Genomic DNA, 19020 nt, shown 5'->3' on the forward strand with positions numbered 1-19020 from the left:
AGATCAAAAATTCAGGTGACAGCAGATGATGGTGAGGATGTGGAGAAAGAGGAACACTCCTTCATTGTTGGTGGGATTGCAAGCTTGTACAACCACTCTGGAAATCAACTTGGCAGTTTCTCAGAAAATTGGACATAGTTCTACCAGAAGATCCAGCAATACCACTCCTGGGCATATACCAGAAGATGTTCCAACTTTTAATAAGGGCACATGCTCCACTATGTGTATAGCAGCCTTATTTATAATAGCCAGAAGCTGGAAAGAACCCAGATGTCCCCCAGCAGAGGAATGGATACAGAAAATGTGGTACATTTACACAATGGAATACTACTCAGCTATTAAAAACAATGAATTCATGAAATTCTTAGACAAATGGATGGATCTGGAGGATATCATCCTGAGTGAGGTAACTCAATCACAAAAAATTACACATGATATGCACTCACTGATAAGTGGACATTAGCCCAGAAGCTCAAAATAACCAAGATACAATTTGCAAAACACATGAAACTCAAGAAGAAGGAAGACCAAAGTGTGGACACTTCGATCCTTCTTAGAAGGGAGAACAAAATACCCATGGGAGGAGTTACAGAGACAAAGTTCGGAGCAGAGACTGAAGGAATGACCATCCAGATACTGCCCCACCTGGGGATCCATCCCATAAACAACCACCAAACCCAGACACTATGGCAGATGCCAACAAGAGCTTGAGGACAGGAGACTGATATAGCTGTCTCCTGAGAGGCTCTGCCACTGCCTGACTAATACAGAAGTGGATGCTCACAGTCATCCATTTGATGGAGCACAGGGTCCCCAATGAAGGAGCTAGAGAAAGTACCCAAGGAGCTGGAGGGGTTTGCAGCCCCCTAGGAGGAACAACAATATAAACTAACTAGTAACCCCAGAGCTCCCTGGGACTAAACCACCAATCAAAGAAAATACACAGAGGAACTCGTGGCCCTAGCTGCATATGTAGCAGAGGATGGCCTAGTTGGTCATCAATGGAAGGAGAGGCCCTTGGTCCTGTGAAGGCTCTATGCCCCAGTATAGGGGAATGCCTAGGTCAGGAAGTGGGAGTGGGTGGGTTGGGGAGCAGGGGGAGAGGGGAGAAGATAGGTGATTTTTGGAGGGGAAACTAGGAAAGGGGATAACATTTGAAATGTAAATAAAGAAAATACCTAATGTTTAAAAAAAAAGAAGGAAAAGAAAAGAAATCTTGTTTTGAAAAGAAAGCAATCAGCTGTGGAGATCAAAAAGGTTGAGACTCCCCTGGTCAAAAGTTGGGTAAATTATACAAGGGTATCTTTTTTTTCTTTTTCCATTTTCAGATGAATTTATTCTTAGCTAGTAGGACAAACAAAAAAGTTACACATATTTATGAGGCATCATATAATACTTTGATACATGTATTGTGTCTTTTTAAAGCATTATTCTCCTCAAACATGCCTTTGTGGTAGAAACATTCAAAATATTTACTTGAAATAGATTGGACATTATCTTTGGCTGAATAGTATTCCATTGTGTATACACACCACACTTCTTTTATCCATCCACCATCAGTTAAAGAGCACTGAGGCCATTCCCCTCTTAGCTGCTATAAATAGTACTGTGGTCAACATGGGAGTGCTGATGCCTCTTTATACTGATTTAACGTCCTTTGGATATGTTCTCAGGAGTGGGATTGTTGGCTCATGGACTAGTACAATCTTTAGATTCTTGTTTGCTGTATTGAGTATACTAGATTCAATCCCACCAATAGTGTGTAAGAGGTGCCTCTCCCTCCACATCCTTGCTAGAGCCTGTTAACTTCTGTCATTTTAGGGATGCTCATGATTTCTGGACTGTAGGGATATCTAGCTGTTTGTTTTTTATTTGATTTCCATGGTGACAGAGATGTTGGCCATTTGTTTTTCATGTAACTCTGGCTGTTTTCTATGTCTTTTATAAGATGTTTATCCAACTCTATTGCCCAATTTTTAAAATTACATGTATTCTTTGACATTTTCATATGTATATACAATACATTATGATTTCTTTTTTATTCACTTTTTATTGGATATTTTCTATATTTACATTTCAAATGTTATCCCCTTTCCTGGCTCCTCCCCCCTCCTGTAAACCCCCTATCCCATCCTCCCTCCCCATGCTTCTATGAGGGTGTTTCTCCACCCATCCACCCACTCCCACCTCTTTGACCTCAATTCCCCTACACTGGGGCATCTATCCAGCCTTCATAGGATCAAGAACCTCTCCTCCCATTGATGCCTAACAAGGCCATCCTCTGCTACATATGCAGCTAGAGCCATGTGTACTCCTTGATTGATGGTTCAGTCCCTGAGAGCTCTGAGTGGTCTGGTTGGTTGATATCATTGTTCTTCCTATGGGGTTGCAAACCCCTTCATCTCCTTCAGTCCTTTCTCTAACTCCTCTCCTGGGGACCACTCAGTCCAATGGTTGGCTGCAAACATCCGCCTCTGTATTTTTAAGGCTCTGGCAGGACCTTTCAGGAGACAGCCATATTAGGCTCCTTTCAGCATGTACTTCTTGGCATCCACAATAGTGTCTGGGTTTGGTAACTGTATATGGGATGAATCCCCAGGAGGGACAGTCTCTGGATGGCCTTTCCTTCAGTCTCTGCTTTATACTTTAATCTCCATATTTGCTCCTGTGAGTATTCAACAAGGGTCTCTTTATCTTCAGTCTGACATCAGCATATGAGATCTTTACCTTGATTTAAATCGAACTTCTGCCACTAACTCTTTGCCCTCAGCCAAAGAAACTTCTTTTTTTATTTTATTTCATGGTGGAGAAAATATGCAAAGCATTTAACCAGGTATTTTAAGGGTACCTGTGATTATGATGGGCCTACCCAGATTAGCCCATTAGCGTGCCTGTTTGAGGTCACTGATTTCTATTAATTTATTTATAATTATTTATATTAATTATTTGTCTTAAGTCCCTTTTGCTCAAGCACATTACTCAATGGAACCCTCTTTGAAAGCTGCGCAGTAGAAGGCTGTGATGTTAGTTCTGGGGAAAACTGTTTGATTCCCGGAAGTTGTGTTCAAATCCTGTATTTACTAATTACATGAGAGAATCACCTAGCTTTTCTCATCCATGGTGTTCTCCTCTGTAACTCGGGAACAAAGAAAGCACTGATCACCTGTCAGTGTTTAACACATTAAGTGGATGGACATGGGTAAAACGTAGAACAGAACCTAGAACGAGAACATTCCACGATGACTGGATAACGCTCTGACTACTGAGCTGAAAACATGGAGATAGGAGTGCACACAGAAACAGAAGAACAGATGTCGGGGGCTGGAGAGGTGGCTGCTCTTCCAGAGGACCCTGGTTCATGTCCAACACCCACATGGCAGCTCACAACTGTCTGTAACTCCAGTCCCAAGGCATCCCACATCCTCTTCTGACACCCACAGGCACTGCATATACATGGTACACATTCATACATACAGGCATAAAAATTTTTTAAATATTTAATAAGAGACAGACTTCAATACGTCGCCGTCGCTGTGAGACATCACCATTTCTTTTAGTCTGGGGTTTGATAAAATGAAATCCTGCTCCATTTACATTGTCTTCTTAGGCTGCTAAGTACTACAAACCAGTGGGGGCAGGGGAGGGGGGATGTTGAAACAACACAAACTCAGGGCTGGAGAGATGGCTCAGTGGTTAGGAGTTCATGTGGTCGGGTCAGAGGACCTGAGTCTGGTTTTAACACCCTATCAGGTGGCTCACACCTGCTTGTAACTCCAACTCCTCAGGATCTGTCTGATGCCCTTGTCTTGCCTCTGTGGGCACTCGCGCACATGTAATATAGGCTCACGGACATAGACAAATTAAAACTTTTTAATTAAAGATGTAAATTTATGAGTTTCTATGCACACAGTTAGATACACACATATGCATGTGCACGTGCGCGCGCGCGCACACACACACACACACACACACACACTAAGTAAGTAGATTTAAACATGTAGGACTCTGCCCCCTCTCAGTGTTGCAGGGTAGAATCTATTTTCTTGCCTTTTAAAGCATGTAGAGGCTACCTGTTCTCTACCTGGCCCTTCCATCTCAAAAGCTGTCACTCCACCTTGGTCTCTGCGTCTGGGGTCCCTGCCCTTTTCAGGCTCTCTTGCCTCCTTCGCCTACAGAGGTCCTCATGATTATATTGGACCTGGTCACATAACCCAGAATAAGATCTCATCAGAAGATCACTAACCTTATCACAGTCAAAGTCCCTTCTGCCACGTAATGTTAGATACTAGATTAATACGGTGGTAACTTTAGGGAGCTGCTATTTTGCCTGCTACAGAATACACCCCTGAGTACATACTACGTTTTTAACCCCATGCAATTCTCTTGGACCTAGAGACAAATCCAGTGCCTTGGGTATGCTAATCACATGCTCCCCTGAGCTATACTCTCAGGCCACCCTTTTTGAACTGTGGGGTCACAAATCACGCATCTAGCACACAGGAGCGAATGCCGTCACTGGAATCTTGATTCTCGTCTCTAGATGGCACATGGGAAGGCCAACGATGTCTGTGTTTGTGAGATTATTTTTGAAACAGCACAATGCAAACATAGTTTAGCAGCATCTACATTCAGAAATCACGGTTTCAATCCAAAGCTCTTATAGAATAGGTATCCACGCACTGCAACCGTTCATTATTGCCTCGCATTGATTTTGACTCACAATTAACTTGTCAGTTTCTGTTAAATATTGCCGCCTACTATGTATGTTCTACCTTACAATATACTTTAACACATGGGTAAATCTTTAATGTGTCTAAGTTTTGTTGGTTTCTCTCTCCTTAAAATCTAAGCATGTGTTAGCTTCACCTACTTTTCTTCTTACAATTAACTCTTAATTCTTTATCTCATTTATGAGCAGGATACCTATGAGAACTGTCCTACAGTAACACTGGCCACTGACGCCCCAACAGGCTTCTCAGAGTACATGGGTGTTATATAAGACAGTTTTGACTTGGCTATGTTCACATCCCTCTTTGACTATAAGTTACATATTTATACCTTCTTTTTACTTGAAAATCTATTATTCTTTTTTCTTTATTGTGAAACTCTTAATTCTTCATATTGCTTGAAATCTTTGTTTTCACTGTCTATGGATTTAAATACACAGAAGCTCTGAATTTTGATGGTCTCTCTTACAATTTTCTGGCTGTATGATCCTATGAAAGCACTAATCATCTGGAATTCAAGGCCTGAATTTGGATCTTTTCCCAGGCTACAGAGCTATGTATGCAGTCCTCTCCATAGATGCGGAGCGGCAGCAGTGAGCTGTATCTCTAGTCAGTCAATCTCAAGAGGGCAGTACTCCACTGCTGGATGAGATGTCTAGTAGGGCAAGTTATAATTTCAACATACAGTATTTTCGTGGGTTTATCCGGACTGAGCCCATTCCTAAGTCACAGAGAGTATATGCATAACATTTTCCACACTGGTGGTTTAGTATGTATTCTTGTTTAAGTCTGTAAGGTCTCTCAAAGGCTCATGCTTGCCATGCTCACTCTCCAACTGGTGGTGGTATTTTAGGAGGTTGTGGAACCTTCGGGGATAGAACCTACCTGGCAGAAGCTGATGGAGTTACTGGCGATGGGTTTTAGAAGGGTATACCCACCTCTAGCTTCCTCCCTGCCCCATTTCTCTCTGCCTTCTGATCTGCCATGTTGTGAACGGTTTCTACTATGCACTTCTGGAGACCTGGCTTTCCTAAACCATGGAAGGAAAAACATATGGCAAAAGACATCCCTGAATGCCAGGCAAGAAATCATCATAGTTCAGATGAGCTTAGGAAGCCATAAGGACGAAGAGAAGTGTAAAGAATTGAGCTAAGCACGGTACCCTGAAGATGTCAAGTTCATCAAAAACTGAAAAGGGGCTGGTAAGAAAGAAATAGACAAACAGGCAGTGAGGCTAGGATTCCAGAGTTCGGGAGGATGAAACAGTGGGAAAAATACGTGAGAGTCTGCAAATGAGTGAGCTCTTGCAGGCAAGAGTAACAAGTCAGAAAATGTGTAGCTAGGTCCCTGAGCTACACAAACAACACATAAATGGGAAATAATTCAAAGGGCATGGATATGGGAGGGGGAGTGGTTGGAATATGTAATATTTCCACGTGCCTATGCTTTAGAGATTAGACCCCAGATGGCAACACCATTTTGGAAGGTTCTTGAAACTTAAGGTAAAATGAGTGGAAGTAGGTCAGTGGGTCAGTCCTTAAGCATATCCTGTCTCTGACTGCTGCCATTACAGTCTGTGTTCCTGAATTGGTCAAAGAGTAAACAACCCCCTTGGCTGTACCTCTTGCCGCCATGATTCAAGCTTTGCTGTGAGGATATGAGCATCTCCTCCATCCCTTCCTCACTGTGGCAGCACAGGCCCTCTGAAACTGAACAAAATAAACAGGGCTGCCTGAAGGTGCTTATGTCAAGTTCTTGGTCACAGGGGACAAGACTCAGTTGACACAGGAAGAAATTACAGAAACACGGTGCCAGAGTGGACAAGAGGAAGTCAAGAAATAGACATTGCAACCAAGTCAGTTACCAGAGCTCTGGTGAGACAAGGCAGGAGAACCTGTCCATGAACATGACTCTTAGGAAATAACTATTAGACGTGAGTGAGAGTCATTTCATGCTGTCTTAGCAAAAGCTTATTTTTAGATATTTTTTTCCATTTTAGTGAATACATCACATAACTACTAAAGTATGCAACTACACTGTGAGGAAAATATTTACTGATAAGTCATTTGAAATTTAAAATAATTTTTATGGCTTTTTGCCATCACGAATAACCTTAATTGTCATTTTCAGTAGAAGACAACAGTTTGTTCTGTTTTATTATTCCCAAGTACGAAGTACTCTTCAGTCTTACAGAAGAAACACAAGTGAATCTTAGTATCCTAAAATAATTTAAGTATTCTAACTTTGCACAATTATTATGTGGAGACCTCTTTAATACTTCTTGTTTTTTTGTTTTTGTTTTTGTTTTTTTAGGCAGAGACCAAACAAGTGTCTCAGCTATTGTCTAACCCTGAGCACACACTTCTAAAGTGAGACTTCAGCTCTTTCTGTATATCAAAGGCCTCTATTGAACAGCATAGTAACATATAATTCGATACAGAAATTGGTTCCCTTTCTTATGTTATGAACAGTTTAACGCCACCACGCACAGGTGTTTTCCATTTTAAATGACTGACACCGTACCCATTAGCTATTTTTGCTGGCCTCACCCTACTCAGGCTCCTCCAGCTCATCTTAATTTTAGCAATCACAATTCTCTCATCTAATTAACAAAAAAAAAAAAAATAGGTCACTGCCTCAGTAGCCTGCATTCAGCCTTATTTTGACTGGCAATTTTATAAAACCGCTGAATTATCTCCCCACTTCTGTACTCCGAATAGTATTTTTTTTTTGGTTCCATATAGTGTGATCGCTTTCCCCGACTCTCTTTTCTCTCGTTCTGGGTTTGGTTGGGAGTGTTGTCTGTATGTCTCACATTTCTGTATTACACTCATGTATAAGTGTAATAAATAAGTGCCTGTCATAGTTTGCAGAGCTGATGTGTCTAGAAGAGTCTTCTCTATAGAGCTGATGAAAAGAAGCTGATGAAGAGTCTTCTCTGTTTTGCACCCAAAACTCTCCATCTCAAAAAGAAACTATTGTGGAATGTATCTAAATACCCTTCTGCATGGCAGTCCTTCAGATGGTCAATAAAAAAGAAAACCTCTATTTGCCTTAAAAATCTTGTTGTATTCCAGCTTCAAAGGATAGAGTTCCTGCAACAGTGTTTTAAGGGTGGGTCTTGAGTCTCTGTCAGCATCTCCCTGATAAACTTTGTCTCACTGTGGGGAAACTGACATCCCTTGAGCTTATGTTGCAGTGATGGCAACATTTCAGATACATTCAAAACTTCACTGCATTCAGTGAGAAACATCTCTGGCTCTGACCTACTTTTCTATCCATTTGCTAATAAGTCTGGCAATTGTGTCAACTTGTTCTGTGTTCAGTTAAGAGTTCTAAGACCCTTTGTCTCTCACCTCAATGTGATGACATGTTCCTGTTCTCTGCTTTGAACACTTGAGTGGCTTAACGCAATTCTGGCATTATTCTGGGCTTTAGTAAGTACTACTGGGCACATGAGAGTGCATGTGCACCCTTTGCCTCTGAGGGCCATCACCTTTATTTGTGGTCATGCAATAATAATTATGTGTTGCTATACATTTCCAGCAATGAACAAGAGATAGATTGCTTATAATTCACACACCTAAAAGTGCAGATTGGAGTATCCAAAAGTATGCTTTCATTGAGAGATTATTAAATGTGAAGTCTAATTAACATCTTCCCAAGATATGTTATGCCATAAATCTCATTATTTTGTCTGATATGTCAGCATTGAACCAGATGACTTTTTTAATCATTGTGGATTTTAATTTGTTTGCCTATACATAAATCAATAGAAAGAGACTACAGAGCCCACTCAACATTTAATGGCAGTCATCAAAAGCTGCATACTAACCAGTACCCCCAGAGCTCGTGTCTCTAGCTGCATATGTATCAGAATATGGCCTAGTCGGCCATCACTGGGAAGAGAGGCCCCTTGGTATTGCAAACTTTATATGCCCCAGTACAGGGGAAAGCCAGGGCCAAAAAGCGGGAGTGGGTGGGTAGGGGACCAGGGCGGGGGGAGGGTATAGGGAACTTTCAGGATAGCATTTGAAATGTACATAAAGAAAATATCTAATAAAAAAAAAAGCTGCATATCTCTACCAGGCTGGAAGGAAGTATGCAGTGCTCTATAGACTTCTGCAAAGGACATTGCCATTGACTTAGAGCACACAGAGGTCCTCAGATTGCTGAAAACTAAATGCGTAATATTGCATCTATCTACCAGATGCTATTTATCTACTATGTAGCAACCATCACAAATCGTAACAGCAACAACCAACCAATTTCTGATGCTCACACCATTTGAGACCTAGTTTTGAGACAAGAACAGTATCAATAATTTGTCTCTTCTCTGTGAGGAAAACCTATGGATATCAACAAGAAGCATATACATTTACATACATAGAAGTTATTCTTGGTTGGTTCTGACTCGGGCTAAAGGGTGGCCACCACTGCATGTCGTATACCAGAGTAAACAAGGTGTATGACTAGTCAACAAATAACAATGGTTCCAACAGTGGCTCTGATAACTTCAGCATTCTGAACTTAATGATTTTTAATAAACATTCAGAATAGGACCAAAACCAAAGCTTAGGCATAATCGTAGAGACCTTCCTATTTGACACCAGGGTATACAGAAACTGCCACAGCTCTGGGAAAGACCAGGTTAATACAGTGTCTTCTGGACATGACTGGGCTGTTATACTCATGAACTCAGGGCAACTGTGGCCTTGCACACAGCCACCTGGTCATCTTAGATGTTCTGGCTCTCACATTCTTTCTGCTTCTCCTTCTGCAATAATCCTTGATCCTTGAGGGTCATACAGATGTCCCCTTTAGGGAGAAGGAGTGACCATCACTGGTGGTCTGCACTTTGACTAGTTTTGAGTGTCTCTATGAATGTCTATCCACTGCACAAAGTTACTCCTCTCATGGGGACAGATCTGGACTAATCTATGGGTACAGAGATATGCGTTAGTATTTTAATATTCTGTCCATTTAGCAAAATTAAAGTAGGACCTTTGTGCTCTCCAGAGACATGCTGTTGGCCACATTTATGGGACCAGACATGAGTCTTCTCTGCAGAGTAGTTTTAAAATCCAACCAGCTATTGGTTACCCGTCATAGCATTCACACCACTTTTGTGTGATCAATGGGTGTCTCTCCCAGGATAGTCATTACTGTACCTCATCTGATTCACAGCGAGGCAAGTCTGCTGATGACTTGCCTCCCACAGAAGCCTCCACAGCACTGCTTGATACTATTGAAGTCAACCAACCAGCAAGGGAGAAGCTACTAGGTCAGGAAAAAAAATCCCCCCCCCCCACCTGGTGTTTTGTTCTAAAGATGGTTTAGCACACGGAAGCTTGGTACTTTCATTTATTGATCAAGCAAGTCGCTCTTACAAAGGAAAAGATAAAGCTGAGCATTGGTGGGTTGGTTCATTTCTTAGTGAGTGTGCTTTACTGCCTAAGTGCCCAGAAACCTTCTACTGAACAGCCTGCCCAGATGTTACATACCCACCTAGATGTTACATACCCGCCCAGATGTTACATACCCGCCAGATGTTACATACCCGCCCAGATGTTACATACACGCCCAGATGTTACATACCCGCCCAGACGTTACATACCCACCCAGATGTTACATACATATTAGCTTCTTCAGGAGTTTTGTTGATGATGATGGTGATGCTGATGCTGATGCTGATGCTGCCACTGCCACCAGTACCACCACCTTACTACTCTATGATTACCCATCTGACAGAGCTGAGATGTGTCCATGGTTAAAAGTACCTGGTGTCTTTGCAGAGGAGTTCACTTCCCAGCACCTATTTTGGGCGGCTTACACACACTTGTATCTCCAGCTCAAGGGGAGCCTGATGCTCTCTTCTGGACTCAGATAGTGTGTGTGTGTGTGTGTGTGTGTGTGTGTGTGTGTGTGCACGCGCACACACACAACTGATTTTACAGACTCAGCAAAAGCCTTTTTTGTTAGAATTTATGCACAAACACTATAAGCTTAATGTATTTAGGTATGTTAAAAGGAAAGTCTTCATTGTGAATGTTCAGTAAGTCTTATAGTATTTTAAATCAACATCCCGCATGCATATTAACTTTTTAAGGAAAGTGATTGGCTATCAGCATATTTCTATGATGCTATAGCTAACCTGAACAGAGAACAATTCAAGAGTGCCAGATTTTTAAACCAGAATTCTAGTAATGACGTCCCATGTGGCGTCTCAAGCATTAAATTATGCTTCTAGAATCAATTATGCTTATTATCTACTCCCCACACCCTACCAATTTAAAAGCTTTGCTGTTCATAAAAACAAAAACAAACAAACAAAACATACTAACTTCTTATCCTTACTAGGTCCTGTGCGAATGCAACAGATAGTGTGATGACCAGAAAACAAACATGGCTTCCCTCTCGAATGCCCCCTGTTCCACAGTGATGAGATGAAAATGAGTCAGCCACACAAGTGAACAAAATCTGTAAGGACTATTGCTTAACCATTTTGAGGACCTGTCTCTGGTTCCCTGGAAATGTATTGTCTAAAATCAAGGTGATTCTTTTTCCACAGATAGGAATGAGGATAGGGTAGGCGCAACTGCCATACTTAGCACCTCCATCAAAGCCTGTCTCCTAGATCAGGCTGGGTTCCTGAACCCAGAGGTTTCCCTTTGCCTACCTTCCTGGCAGCATTACACACACACACATCCCATACAGTTTGCTAATTAGATGGGTGGCCAGCAGGAGGTCATGTCTCTCCCTAGGGAATGTAATACAAAGGTGAATGCCAAGCAAGTCTTCTCGAACATTCCAAAAGGGTAGTTGACATGTGCGACTTTTGATCTTTCCGCTCCTGATTGAAAGCCTCTCCCTGGCTGTCACTTGCCGTAGTGCTGTGATAGCCTAGTGATAAAAGGTTCATCAAGACCCAGCCTAGAAAGTAATGACTGAGATGAGACTAAAATGAAAAACTGGTATAAATTAGACAAATCCTGGGAATCCTGTCTCAGCAGAACAACCCAAAAAAAAAGTGAGAATCCAGCATAGGGAGATTGCCAAGCTGGTGGAAAAGATAGACAAGACTCATTCAAGACCCCAGAGTCAGATTTAACTCTTCATCTTTTTGTTTGGTGGGGAAAGAGTAAGCTTGGTATATACATTCACTCTGAAAACATCTTTCTGCATGGTGTGGGAAGAGAGCATGGGCAAGGAGAAGAAAAAAAAAAGAAAAAAACAGAGAAGGAAACAAGTGCACCAACCAAAGGGTAGGAAATGACAGGCCAGAGCTTAGTGTTCTGGCAAGAGCCTGAACACCCAGCATTTGGGAAGGAAAGTGGGTGAGTAGCAGATTCAGGACCTGAGCTACTTAGTGATAGCCCAGTCTACCAAGTGAGACTCTGTCTCAGAAAAATAAAAAACCAAAACAAAAACATGGTAGCCAGGACAAGGATGGTGGAGGTGATTCATGAGGATCGAGGATGGTTCCAGACATTCCAAATCCATGATTTAGGGATCTCAGGGTTTCCCTGGAAGTATCCACAGGGTGCTTCTGTCCTCAACTCATTTAAAAGAGGGTGCCTGCATTCCCTGAAACAGAATATTTTGGAACCCTGCAGCGTCTACTCTAAGGCTGGAGCTGGGGGCAGGAAGAGTCTGGTTTTTAAGTGAAGGTATCCAGTACTTAAGTCCATGGGCATCATGGGAAGGAGGGATACATTTACGATTTACCCAACAGAAGATATTTTCCTCAAGTTCAATTTTCTCTTTACCTTGCTCCTTCATCTACTCTGCCAGTGTCAAGCTTGCACCCTCTGACTGAAAAAAGCAGAAAGATTCAAGTTGGGCAGCTTGCTACTTTGTCCTTCACATTCTTCCTCCTCCTCTTCCTCCTCCTTCTTCCCCATTGCTCCTCCTCTTCCTCCTTCCTCCCCACTGCTCCTCCCCCTTCCTTCCCACTGCTCATCCTCCTTCTTCCCCACTGCTCCTCTTCATCTTCCTCCTTCCCCTTCTTCCCCACTTCTCCTGATTCTCTTCCTCCCCACTGTTCCTCCTCTTCCTCCTCTTTCCTCCCCACTGCTCCTCCCCTCTTCCTTCCCACTGCTCATCCTTCTTCTTCCCCACTGCTCCTCTTCATCTTATTCCTTCCCTTTCTTCCCCACTTCTGATTGTCTTCCTCCTCACTGCTCCTCCTCTTCCTCCCCACTGCTCATCCTCCCCCCTTCTCCTTTTTGGTCATCTGTTCTTATTAAACCATCTTGACCAAGGCTTTTCATTTGCCCTCTCCTTCTACTTATTTCAAGGTCTATGTTTTAAAAGACCTTTTTAAAAAATATAAAGGCCTCATTTCATTCTGGGTCTTAGTCATTCTCTTTCAGCTCTCCTAGAATGTAAACCTGGTTCTCAACCTTCCTAATGCTGCCACCATTTAATACAGTTTCTCATGTTGTGGTGAACCAGCCCCCCTCCAACCACAAAATTATTTTCCTTGCCATTCCATAATTTTGCTACTATTATGAATTGTAATGCAAACGTTTTGGAGATAGAAGTTTGCCAAGAGGGGTCACAACCTACAGGCTGAGAGCCTCCGGGTTCATACTTACCTCTGCTCTCCCTTGATTCTGACTCCACGGGCTCTGTTTAAGACACATCTCCTTAGTCTGAACAGCTTACGGCCCTCAGTGAACAGTCTTGTTCTAGCAGCATCTCTGCCTTTGTCTTCAGCTAGACCACCAATGTCATCATGATCAAATGTATGGTCCTGGTTTCCTCCTTGAATCATCTGCAGTTTCATGTTATGAGTCTGGAGCCACTGGTAGAGTCCTGAGCACCCTATATTCAGTCCCTAATACTAGAAGGAAGGGAGGAAAGATGAAAGGAAGGGAGGAAGGAAGGAAGGAAGGAAGGAAGGAAGGAAGGAAGGAAGGAAAGAGGGAGGGAGGGAGGGGGAGGGAAGGAGGAAAGGAGGGAGGGGAGGAAGGAAGAGAGGGAGGGAGAAAGGGATGGAGGGAGGGAGGGAGGAAGGAAGGAAGGAAGGAAGGAAGGAAGGAAGGAAGGAAGGATGGATGAGAGAGAGGGAGAGAGAGTCTCTACCATCTTATTCTTCTGTTTTTCTTCTTCCATCATTTTTTTACCCTTATCCCTTCTTCTGACTTCTCTTTATCATCTTCTTTACCTTTCTCTCATTCTCTCAAGCTCTTAATTTTTAATTTTCCTTATTGAAAAATTAGTCACTACTGACGCCTTATGCTTCATGCTTAGAACTCCGGGTGCTAGGGAGGCTGAGGCAGGAGGATCACAAAGAGGGGAGAATATGAGAGGGGGAGGGGAGGAGATGAGAGGGGGAGGGAGGAAAGAAAAGGGGAGGAAAGGGGAGGGCAGTAAGGGGAAGGGGAGAAAACAAGAGGAAAGGGGAGAGGAGAGGGGAAGGGGGAGGAGAGGGGAGGAGGGGAAGAGAGACGAGAAGAGAGTTAGCTGTAAGGTAGGAATGGGTATTTGCCTATAATCCTGGTATTAATGAGACTGGGACAAGAAGAATGGATTCCAAAACCAGCCTGAGCTACATAGTGAGACTATATCTCAAAAGAGGGAGGGAGGGAGGGAGGGAGGGAGGGAGGGAGGGCCCAGTTAAACACTACATATATGTTTCTTCAGCTCTATTCACATCTGTCTAGCCCTCAAGAGCTTCCTCACTGGAGTCAGCTTTTCCCTTCTTGGCTTCTTCCTCTACCTGTTGCAGGATTAAATACATATAGATAATCCGTGTGACAGTACACATTACATGACATGGGTTCCATTTTCATCCTCGCAGAGTCACCATTCGTAAAGCATGACATCACCTACATAAAGTGTGCACTGGTTTTCATGTAGTCCCTAAGTCAAGCAAACCTTCCCAGACTCTGAAGAGAAACGCAATTTTATCCTTCCAGTCTTGGCAACAATGACTTCCCAATATGTCCGACCTCAAGCCTAGCACATCCATGAATAATCTGGAATCTACTCTCTGGACATTACATTATAAATGGAATTATATAAAAACATATCCTTTGTATTGGGATGACTACAAATTACCCAATTACAACACGCGCCAATACTTCATTCCCTGTGGCTATACTACATACGTGTGATCCATTCATTAGGTGGATGTTAGGGCTGTTTTTCCTTTTGGCTGTTGTTGTGAATGTACTGCTATAAGAACCTTTGCATGCACATTCTGTATGGACATTCACTTTCGTTTCTCCTGGACTATCCTGGACTAGATCCAGGAGTATAACGATGATATCTCGGACTAATGCTTGCTAGGCATTGAAAGGTAAATAAGTCATCGAGATCAAAGGCAGGAGCAGCCATTCATTCAGAAGAACACTCTCAGATTTGACCTTATTTATTGACAAGAACAAGGAAGGTGTAAAAGAGTCTGCGCTCTGAAGTGCCAGGCAGGCGCAGTCATCGCAGAGTAGCAGGATTGTTTATGTAGAAAGTTCCTACACCAGAGCCACATAATCAAATCACAAGAAATTCTCCTCCAAACCTCATGCTTTAAGTAAGTTGGTGATTTTTATCTTGAGCCACACTCATGGGTATTCGGTGGTCCACCCAGCCCCCCGGGATACAGATGAGCACACTCACTTTGCTCACTCCTGTGAACCTGGTCCATTGACAACGCAGAATCGTTCTTCCTGTTGTGCCTGGAGATTTTAATTGAGTAAAGCTTAACTTCACTCCATGTTGGTTCTAGAGAAAACTCCACGAATAACGCAATATTATTTCAGTTTTTCTAAATGAGAGTGGACAGGGGACTGATGGGCAGGGGATGTGTAGCTGTTGTTATTTTACTGCTGGGTTCCCTTGGGTCTCTGCGCATTTGTCACGTGACTGTTGTATCCACTTAGTACGCACTTAACTTCAAAATCGGAAACTGCATCTATGCTTCCAGTGCCACAGAGACAACTAGGCATTCTGTGGTTCGCAAACTGCAGGGACGAGTACCCCTTGTGGACTTCTCCGTGACAGGATATAATCACACCCCATATGTGCTGTAAGGTGACTCAGAACCCAAGACTTCACAAAAGATAATGAAAGAGAGCAGGGTCAGTTTGCTAGGTCAGTGCCACGGAAAGCAAGCTCCTGTCTGAGCTCTGTCCTGAACAACTGCAGTTAAACACCTGGACTGGGAGTTCCCCTAAGTAATAATTGTTCGTGGGGAGGGAGATCTGATTTCGGCTTCACGTGAATGAAACTGGAAAGTTTCAAGTGGAGAGTTGCGAGCAGATCGCAGCTCACTCTCCCTCCACCCCCAGGTCCTGTGTTTACTGCCTGGCTCGGCACACTTTGCCTCAGCAAATTATAGGAGAAGCTGGATTCTTTCAGCTGCACACACCAAACCAAAGCTGACATGAATAATGAACTTAATTTTCCATAAGGACATTCTGTTGGGTGTTTCGGCTAATAAGGTAAGCTAATAGGAATTCTGGGTTAGAACTGGGAATGGTCTCTTGGTGCTTGGTGTTTGTGTTGATCTGTAGTTCTTCTTTTAACATTCTAGAGCTACTCTCACATTTTATGATGCCTCTGAATTGGGGACAAAAATTTTATAACAGATTTTCCCACCGTGCTCTCTTGAGATGATTGCTTATGATACCAGAGGGGCAGGAGAGAAACGCAGCTTTTAATAAGAACGATACCGTATTTTTTTTTATCATCTGTGCTACGAGTGAGTTTAGTTATATGGGAAGATAGTTAGATTCAGCCATGATTGACTAAATTATTTAAGCACTAAGTGTTGGTGTTTATCATGATGTAATATAAACTGATGGTGAGATTTGTTCTCAGGGAAGCAGGCTATTTACATCTCATTGTTCTCCGAATCATTTCGTTTCTAAGTATGTGTTATTCTAGAAGAGGTAATAATTTTCAGCTGCTAAAAATTACTGCACAGCCTTGGTTTAGGTGGATTTTATTTTGTGAGAGCAGGCTTTTAAAAATAGCGGCATCGTGGTAATGTGAATTTCCCCTGCAACTTTCTTGATTGCCCATGGCTGCAATGGTTTCAGTGCATATGGACAATGTGGCTGTTCCCAAGCTCTCGGGAGTAGAAGCCATTACAACTGAGACCTTTCTCACCGCCTTGGCTAGAATATCTCATAAACAAGAAGTGGAGAAACGGTCACCAGGTTGGCCTCACTCGGCAATTCTGCTTTTCGGTGTTTAATACAGGGGATCTGGTTCTGTTTGCATCTTCCCAGAAACCCCTGAGATCAGCAAGGGTTTATCGGGATGGAGAAGAAACTGTGACCGAGTCTATCAGGATGACAAGGATAGAAAATAGAACCAGGGTTTGTGTTTGTAGTCATTCTGGGCTTGCATTGCTGTGTCATCTGAAAATCAGACTCGAGTGTCCCAAAGTAGGTGACCTCAAACAGTATTAGAAGGTCTACTCATAAACAGCCAGAGCATAGGGGTTTTTTGGAGAAATAGAAAGGAAGTGCCTTCCCATCCCCCCTCGCCTCTTCTTTCCACCCTGATTTTCTGCATGGGACATGAACTGGGGAATCCCAGTTTTTGTTCATTGGGACTCTAAACATCACCATGACTTTTCCACACCAAGCTCTCTCACTTCCTTCCTGTGGACTCTGGACTCTGTTGGCTCTGGAAGTACAAATAAGACCCTAAGAGTGTAACAGGAGCTGAAGGGGTCTGAAGCCCCGTAGGAGGAACATCAATATGAACTAACCAGTACCCCCAGAACTCCTTGGATCTAAACCACCAATAAAAGGAAACACATGGTGGAACTTGTGGTTCTAGCTGCATATGTAGCAGAGGATGGCCTAGTTGGCCATCAATGGGAGGAGAGGCCCTAGGTCCTGTGAAGGTTCTATGCCCCAGTATAGGGGAATGCCTATACTGGACTGGACTGGGACTGGGACTGGGAATGAAAGTGGGTGGGTTGGGGACCGGGGGGAGGGGGGAGGGAATAGGGGGTTTTCAGAGGGGAAACTAGGAAAGGGGATAACATTTGAAATGTAAATAAAGAAAATATCTAATAAAATATATAAATTTTAAAAAAAGAGTGTGAAAAAAAATAAATAAATAAAAAAAGAGTGTAACAGGAGTATTTACCTACCGGTAGTAACTTAGTACTATCTAAAATATCATCCACATCTAAAATATCATCCAGGCCCACCTATAAATTTTAGACTGTTTTTTGAACTATCTCCTTACTAATTTTGTTAAGAGTGTGGAATTTTATTCTCTCACAGTCAATCTTTTTAGAACAACACAGCCACACATGATACCTATTCATATTTCAGTTTTAAATGCGTTCAGCTTCACAGATCCCCAGTGTGTAGAGTCTTGTCAAAAGCACAAGAACAGTGGCTTGTTCGGGATTTGAAAAGTATCCACTTTCTTCTTTTGCCACATCTTGCTCACATCTTGTCCCTATAAACACTCCTTGGCTATCCCAAGGGAAGCCAAAGCTTGCATAGCTTGGCTATGGTTTTTACTTCTTGGTCCTAGTCCCCCCTTCTCATACCTTCTCTCCAGTGCCTCTAATTCAGAGCCCGTGTCCATCCGAAAGTGCTGGGAGACAGAAAAGAGCGTCTGACATCAGTGAATTGTTGCATTCAGTTTCTTGCCATTGATGAAGCAAGGCTCATACGGCCCATGGCTTCCTACCCAGTGTTGTTTCCTGAAACCATCTTGGTGATCAAAATGAGGTAGACCAGTCCACACCTCTCATGTGATTCTTTCACTATTGTGGCTGTAAGAAATCGAAATCTCCATCCTTTGAAAGAGTTTTGTTTTGTTTCTTTTGGCCACAGTATGTGTAAGCCATGTGTTATCTACACAGTTGAACATTATCTTTTTCATTGGTCTAACGGAGAGAGTGAGGGAAAGCAGAACCCCCCCCCCCATATCCCTGACACATACACAGAAAGACCAGGAGCATCCTCCAGCTGAAGACAGAGGTGAGGTACAACATCAGCACAGATGGTCTATCATCATAAAAAGTTCTTGGCACTGTGGCCAGGCAGCCTGACAGAAGGCAGTAAACAGATTTGTTCCAAATATATGTGAAGCCCATTCTTGAGCACAGTCAGATTCAACGAGAGGGAGGACAAAGATGAGAGAGACTAAAATATCACTGGGCTTGGTTGTTATTGTATCATTTATTTTTCACAGACTCTGGAACCCAAGGACACCAGGATACAAATCTAAAGCATGGCATATCCACAACTACAATGATATCCCCCCAAGCCCTTTTTGCCCTCTGAACCCTACTTCTCTTTTTTAT

General features: G+C 42.8%; 1 protein-coding gene across 30 annotated transcripts in view; it reads left to right on the top strand.

Moving 5' to 3' along the window:
* Window positions 1–19020, top strand: part of Dlgap1 (DLG associated protein 1) — an 852341-nt gene that overhangs the window by 576622 nt on the left and 256699 nt on the right. The window contains exon 1 of one of the 30 annotated variants that reach the window (XM_006524184.3): window positions 15844–16177. The exons of 26 other annotated variants lie outside the window; for them this stretch is intronic. In XM_006524184.3, the coding sequence (XP_006524247.1) occupies window positions 16127–16177 (51 nt within the window). In that variant the 5' untranslated portion in view covers window positions 15844–16126. Of the gene's footprint in view, window positions 1–15843; window positions 16178–19020 lie in introns of those variants that run through there. 3 more of the 30 variants (XM_030249742.1, XM_006524179.4, NM_001128181.1) reach the window with 3 other exon arrangements.

Source organism: Mus musculus, chromosome 17, assembly GCF_000001635.26.
Source record: "Mus musculus strain C57BL/6J chromosome 17, GRCm38.p6 C57BL/6J".
Taxonomy (NCBI): Eukaryota; Metazoa; Chordata; class Mammalia; order Rodentia; family Muridae; genus Mus; species Mus musculus.